Consider the following 7,770-nt stretch of genomic DNA (forward strand, 5'->3'; position numbering starts at 1 on the left):
AAATAGGCATATGAATATGAAAAATTCTTTCACTGTTGGAAAGCTACTCTTCCCGAGTAACATAGGCTATATTTTATCCCGGTACCGGCAGTAATTCCCACAAGACGCGGGTGAAACCGCGGGCAAACGGCTAGTGATGAATAATGTCATGTTAAAATATTCAGCAGTTACAGTGGTAAAAGGGGTTGAGTGCACTTTGAATATTTAAAAGAATCGACTAGTTGAGGCTTTTATGCCACACAAAGTATAAGTTAGCTGTAGCATCTAGCTAGCGTGTAAAAATGAAATCGTGGTTTAACGAAATTAGGTTTCTTTAAAGCTTCCAATTTAGGTTAGTTGTTAATGTAATTCACTGGGTTAATAGAGCCATTGTTAGTAATCCTGCATGTCTACATTACGAATTTTTGGAATATACATACACCATGCACAGCATTGTGTATGGACTAAGTAGCATAGATTTTATCTTTCAGTGAGTACTTTGAAATGCCTCCTCTTTTTATGACACTTCTCATAGTTATTATGGTATACGGTCTGACTTTTTTTTCTGGAACCCTTTGACTACCAGGGCCGGTAGCCCCGGCAGGATTCAGACCTTCCCTTGTAACTCCTCATGCGCGTTCCAGTCTCATGCCCGAAAATTTGTTGCTAGCCGCCATTAACTTTCTTAATATCAATATCTTCTTTACGAATCCTTGACATTGACTCATTGATCCACCCATGCATAACTGGTGTGACCAAGTACCTAGTGTTTACGCTATCCGGAATCGGTAATAGCGACGTAGCTCACGTTACAAGCCAGGCATCCGTCTCGAGTTGCTCTTACAATTGTTACTGTGTTTGTTTTGTGATTGTCACGAAGACCAACACAGATTCATCAATATTTTGATGTCTTTACATCTGTTAAGTAGGGTAGGGTGGTAATTTTTGATGAGATTCAACATGTATCTTTTCCAGTAACATTATTAATGGATCGATTTCTTCATAATCATCCTCCGGTTCTTTTCCCAATTTTATCTTGGATCCGTGCATATTTCTTCTTCCATACTCTTCTATCTGCCGTAACTCTCTCACAAGTTTTTTATGTAGCCATATCAACTTCCATTCCACTTTTTGGGCCGATATAAAAAGCTGGTACTCAGCTGCATCCAGTAAGACTGGAAACCGCCCGAACATAGTTGGGAAAATGTTAGGCAGAAGATTTAGCCCATTTACATCTTAGAGCCCTGCCTCATTAGGACGCCAATGGCGACGTCGCCGGCTACGTATCCAAGCAGTTAGTATTGAAATGTATGGAACCTAACTCACTTGGCGACGTTTAGGCAACGTCGCCAAATTGGAGGCGTGGCCACGAGCTACAGTTCCCTACGTGGGTTCTGGCGTCCTAGTGAGGCAGAGCTCTTAGTTACAATTTAAGCTGGCTATGTATACCCCTTAATTTTCTATAATTGTTTTTCGTCATTGACCTTTTCCTATTGTTTGTTCCAGGTGAAACTTCTGGACTCATTCTTTGGCGATGGTCGTGCTTACATCATGGGCCCAGAAAAGGATTGCTGGTACCTGTACACTCTACTGCCGCTTGAAGGTAAGCTAAAGTATTTTCGACCATATTTTATTGCAATAGAGCATGATTTTAAATGTCTGTAGAGATGTTTTATACTTAAACTGAAATAAGGGCCTATACTCTGTAAGCATGATCAAAATCAGCAAGAAGTCTTAATATATATAATTTTTTAACTAAATGATTTTGTATTTTCAATTGACTTTTGGTATTTTTGCTTGATTTAGAGAGGCCCTCGCATGTCTTAGACACTAAAAGCAAAAACAAGTGTAGACTTTAATTTAGCCATAATTTTAGTTGTTAGCTTTAAAATCATTGGCACAATTCATTAATGTACCGTGTCATCTTCAGGTGACCGCCCGCCTCATTGGTAATGGTACTCCTAGACATAACTGTACCGTATGTACCAGTTGGCTTCATCTATGTTTATTTATTTTATTTATATACAAAGATAAACTATCTAATGTACCTAAATGAGGGTGCTTTGTGACTAACCATCATTTATTTGCTAACGTCTATTACAAAATATTGTGTTATTATATTTCAATTAAATATGTGTTAAAGAATTATGTATTTTATGAACTTCAAGAAGTTTAAAGTTGCCAAAACCAGCTAAACTCCATAATATTTATATTTACAAATTCATGTATTCATGTGTATGGATGCGTACTCCAATATTAAGGGTGCTTTCAAAATATCATCAAACATATTTAACAATATTACCAACTTCAAAAATGGCTAGGCAAATAATGATGAACCTATCATAACACCACCCATTTCTTTCACCAGGCACAGTAGACGCTCTTGAGAAGGAACACACTGACGCCAACGAGGGCGGCCTGTCAGAACCTGATCAGACCATCGAGATCCTCATGTCAGACCTGGATCCAGCTGTCATGGACATCTTCACCAGACAGTACTCTGCTGATGCTGCTGCTGCTACCAGGGTAAGGAGAATCTTCCTAATGTTCTTGCCATCATCTGCCGAGCCTTTTCCCAACTATGTTGGGGTTCGCTTCCAATCTCACCAGTGCAGCTGAGTACCAGTGTTTACATGGAGCGACTGCCTGTCTGACCTCTTCAACCTAGTTACCCAGGCACCTTTGTCCCCCAGACTGGTTGTCAGACTCTGACTTCTGGCTACCTGTAGCGACAGCCAAATATGTTCAAACGACAGCCGGGACCTCAAGATTAACGTGCCTTCCTAATCACGGAATGACTGGTGATGAATGATTCTATTCCATTATAAGTCTTGTTGAATGAAGTATATTAATTATTTTTCATTTTGTTCACAGGAATCTGGTATAGACAAGATAATACCGGGAATGGTCATAGACGACTTCCTGTTTGATCCGTGCGGATACTCAATGAATGGAGTCGCTAAAGATGTAAGTTTTTATTAGGGTGCGTCCACATCTGGCGAATGCGCCGACAGCTCGCGATCGGCTCGCGTGCTGCGCATTCGCGGCGCATTCGCCAAATGTGGACGCACCCTTATATTTTACAGTCGTAATTATCATATTTATTTATGAGTGGATCCCCGTGGTTTTACACGCTTTCTGAGGGACCTACTTCCCACGCTTGAATATAAGGGTAGCCTAGCCTTCCCCGAGAAATGCAGAACTTGTTAAATCTAACAAACAAGACATTTCGACAGCTTTATGTTATTTGTATTTTCATTTGCGAGTTTTATTGACTATAAAGTCAATAACCTCATATTTAAAAACTGGAAAAGAATCAATTTATTCCTTCTAGAACATAAAGTGTTATGCAGAAACCAATCTTGTCATCATTCAATTGACTAGACTAGATTTTAAACCAATTGAACTCTTAGCTCAACTCTCAACAATACAATAAAATGTCCTAGTTTTTCAAGATAAATAGCCTAGAATCTAGATCCATCTAACCACCACTGGCTCTGAATATTTAGTTTTGAGTGTAGATCAAAACAAACATTGATTTAGAACATAATAAATAAATGTTTGCATAATGGGCACTTAAATGTGAAACTTTAAAACTTCAGAGCTGATTTTGATGAGCCCAGGTTGGAACACCATCTTTCTGCTTTCATTCTAAAAAAAGTATCAAAATCAGTTCATTTGTGATGACCTAGTAGTTGCCACAGATATAAAATTTTGAACAATTTAAAAACTAATGCTTATTGTTTAAAAATATATACTCCTGGCCGTTCACTCCACGTTCTACTTTTGTTAACTACCTAGTATTAATTGAGATAAACTTTTAATAATAAGATAATATTGTTTACGCTGCCAAAGGGAGATAAGGATTTACCATCCGTAAGTTGTCTCATCGTAACTGTGGTTTATATAACTAACTGTAAGATTAAAGTCCACGTCACTTATTTACGTACCTTCTGAAAACCTTTCCGTAAAAACATCCGAATTGATAACCTTTTCCTTTGGGAATTCGGTTAAAAATAAGTGTGTTAGGAATTATAGCAGGGGCCCGATTCTCCTAATTTTACTTAAGCGACATACGATTCACGTTCGACTCGATTCGACTGAGATCCAATCCCGACTCGATTACGATTGAAGCGTATGTGGCATTCCGCTATTTTTTCTTTGAAATAAACGTTTTTATCCTTTTCTGTCATTCAATAATGAATTATTTTGTCTGCAAATGATTTACGATTGCAAAATGATTGTACAGCAAACTACCGTATGGACCAAAATCACCAAAATATCAGACCAATCGCACACCAATCAAATGTCAATCGAATACGATTGGTCTTTTATTAGTAGCAGAATGCCCGATATGGTTAAAACTGCTATTGCGATCATATTGCGATTCGATTTCTATTCGATTTTGACATTATTAACTTAGGAGAATCGGGTCCCAGTTTGCTATACGATTTAAAAAAAGGTTTTACTCTATAGCACAGATCTTTTCTTGGTATTTTTATATGACAGTACAATCTTAACTTAAAACCTTAATTTTTTGCCTGAGTAATGCTTGACGTGGTATTGTCATAATTAATTATACATTATTTTTCTGGTACCTATTCACCATTCTTACAGAGAAGGCTTCCATTTACACAGAAGGATTGAACTTTTTGATATATTTTCACAAAATGGCCCACCACGATGTTATCATCATATAAAAACATTTCTAAATTAATTAATTTTCTATTATCTCCTCCTCAGGGCTGCTACATGACCATCCACATAACTCCTGAGCGTTCGTGCTCGTACGTGTCGTTCGAGTCCAACGTGCCGGTGGAGAGCTACGACGGCGTCATCGCGCGCGTACTGCGGGCATTCCGCCCCGCCAAGTTCGTGCTCACCGTGTTCGCTACACCGGTTAGTTTGCAAACTGTTTAATTTTAATATACTACAAAAAAAACTCCCAAAATAAAATTACCAGTGTAGGAAATTTTGCAATATTGCGAGGGTGGTTCCATTTGTTCAGTCATCTGACGTTTATCAACTATGTTGGAGTTGGCTTCTTAGCGGATAATGCAGGCTGTTTGGTTCCATTGATCTTTCCTATGATTATACTGTCGAGCTTTTCTTGACCTTTTTATGAGAATACCCAATATGAGTGAGGGTTTGTTTCTAAAGCATGTTTTGTTGTGTCCAGGATTCTCCGGGAGCCAGCGCGGCCCGGCAGCTGAAGAAGTTCCCGGCTTTGGGCGCGTACTCGCCGCTGGAGTCGCAGCACTGCCGCTTCTCGGGCTACGAGCTGCAGTACGCGCTGTACGCCAAGTTCCCGAGCTGAGGCCTCGCGCCGCCGCCCCGCCCCGCGCCGCCTGCTGCGGGCCCCGCGCCCGGCCCCCGGGCCCCCGCCGGGCCCCCCGGGCTGCTGGCCCGCGCCGCGCGGCTGCTGTGCTGCGAGTCCGCGCTGCCCGCCTGACTGACTGACTGTTCCATTCCATTAAGTGATATTATATATACGTTACCTTAGTGTTACGTGTGTGCCAGTGTAGGCGACGCTCTGCGGCGACGCGCGTGCGACACGTGCGAGCGACACGTGCGACACGCGCGGGCGACGCGTGGACACGTGCGAGCGACTCGCACGACACGCGCGATGCGGGGCTCGAGCCGCGAGATACACGCGGGGCGTGCATGCCCACTCTGAGATTTAACAAATCAAATAAAAAGATTTCGAATTATTCATTCGTGTTTTATTTGCAAATTAATACTTACCTCAACCATTAATACAACGGTTGAACTCTGAAATGACACAAAAATAAGCCGTAAACCAGTGGTGTATTTACCAAGATTCCATGCAGGGCTTTGCCCAGGGCATCAAATCATTATCAAAATCTTTTGTACTCAAACCTGTGGTACTAACTACCCACGATCGCAGGGAGGTATGGCAGAGCAAACAGCTACATGGACGCTTCTTCGGGGCTCTTCATGGCCCCGATGTAGACTTCAAAGCGTCCGTATCTTGGCTACGCTTCGGTGACCTGTTTGGAGAAACCGAAGGGTTTGTATGTGCAATTATGGACGAAGTTATCCTGACGAATAACTACCGGAGATATATCATGAAATACGGGACCCGGATATCACCATCCGGGTGAGTCTATCAGACATATTATATCTGGTTGTTCTCGTTTGGCTAATGTTGAATATTTGCACAGACATAACCAAGTAGCCAAGATCATCCACCAGCAGCTTGCCCTGCAATACAACCTTGTAGACTTTGAGGTACCGTACTACAGGTATGCGCCCGACCCAGTTCTCGAAAAGGACCATATCACGTTGTACTGGGATCGATCTATCATCACTGACAGGACTATTGCAGCCAATAAGCCTGATATAGTGGTGATAGATGTGGCCGTTCCGCATGACGAGAACCTCGTGAAAGCAGAGAAAGAGAAACAAATAAAGTACCCGATATCGGTGATAACTTAATTTTTATATTTTTTATTTTTATATTTAATATTTAAAAATGTAATTAATATGTTCAAGACTAAATAAATGAAAAGTCTTTTGTACTCAAAAATATATTTATTGGATAAGTTATACAGTTCAGCCTCCACCAATTTCATTAAATACAAGCTGTTGATTTGCATCCGTGCCATATTCAAGGAGGTAATTATGCTAATGATTCTCGACCCAAATCAATAAAAAAATCGGTACGTAATTTTTTTTCTTTAATTTTTTTTCGGAATTCCGTAAATGTCATTTAGCCTTATTTAAACTTGGCGCGTATGTTACTGGCGTTAAAATCGTGCTGCACCCTCACACAAACGCAAACACAAAGCATACGCAACGATCACTCATAAATTTCATTCATAAAATTGGATTACTTCGGAAATACCACGACATTACAATGACAAAAAAAGCAGTGCATATTAGTTATTTCCTGTCTACTGTAATTCCAATCGATTATTTACGTATTGTATGTCCTCCTCCTGAACTATGGCACAAATGCAAATCAACACCTTGTATATTGACACATCAGTCTCAAAATCACTTGTATGCCAGGCATACATAGCTGCTAGCAATAATTACTATTGAAAAATAAACATTGAAAAGTGTACAAAATGCAATATATAATTCTTATAGTTATTACATTAATATAAGTTCCTACGTACTTATAATCAAAAGACATCACAGAAGAATAGACATCACATTAATATTAAAAACGTGTAACATTAAATGTGCAAAACCTGAATAGTTTTTACAGTCGCAAGAAAGATCTGCGGCTGCTAAGTAGTAATCCTAATTATATTGTCACGTGAAAGAATACACCTACGGGATAAGTAGTATTTTGACGATTCTATATTGCCCACGCAGACGAAGTCGCGGGCAACAGCTGGTTGAATTAATAATAAACATAAATAAAAATCGTTTGCAATGTCTGGGGTTTTGTGCATTTAATGTCACAAATTCTACAGTTAATAACAATATTATACTCTATCCACGGAAGCAAGAGCTAAAAGGTAAACAAAGAATGACACTTTTTCAAGATGGCGGTATAACCCGACCGATGACAAAACGTCACATTTTTGTGTAAAATGTTCGCAGTATCTGTGATTTTGTCATCGGTCGGGTTATACCGCCATCTTGAAAAAGTGTCATTCTTTGTTTACCTTTTAGCTCTTGCTTCCGTGGATAGAGTATAGTAACTTTCATCGTTTCAAAATTCCAGCACCATTAGAATACTTCCACAACCTTTAAATGCTTAAGTGAGACAATCATACATACTATACAACATGTAACGTAATTAACGCACACAAT

At 39.8% G+C, this 7,770-nt stretch overlaps 1 protein-coding gene across 1 annotated transcript in view; it reads left to right on the top strand.

Annotated features, from left to right (window-relative positions):
• LOC124638646 (S-adenosylmethionine decarboxylase proenzyme) overlaps positions 1 to 5,692 on the top strand; it is a 37,650-nt gene extending 31,958 nt beyond the window's left edge. Inside the window, exons 4-8 of the mRNA XM_047175640.1 lie at positions 1,486 to 1,582; positions 2,348 to 2,505; positions 2,854 to 2,946; positions 4,723 to 4,878; positions 5,159 to 5,692. Coding sequence (XP_047031596.1) covers positions 1,486 to 1,582; positions 2,348 to 2,505; positions 2,854 to 2,946; positions 4,723 to 4,878; positions 5,159 to 5,296 — 642 coding nt within the window. The 3' untranslated portion in view covers positions 5,297 to 5,692. The remainder of the gene's footprint in view (positions 1 to 1,485; positions 1,583 to 2,347; positions 2,506 to 2,853; positions 2,947 to 4,722; positions 4,879 to 5,158) is intronic.
• The last annotated feature ends 2,078 nt before the right edge of the window (positions 5,693 to 7,770 follow it).

Source organism: Helicoverpa zea, chromosome 18, assembly GCF_022581195.2.
Source record: "Helicoverpa zea isolate HzStark_Cry1AcR chromosome 18, ilHelZeax1.1, whole genome shotgun sequence".
NCBI lineage: Eukaryota > Metazoa > Arthropoda > Insecta > Lepidoptera > Noctuidae > Helicoverpa > Helicoverpa zea.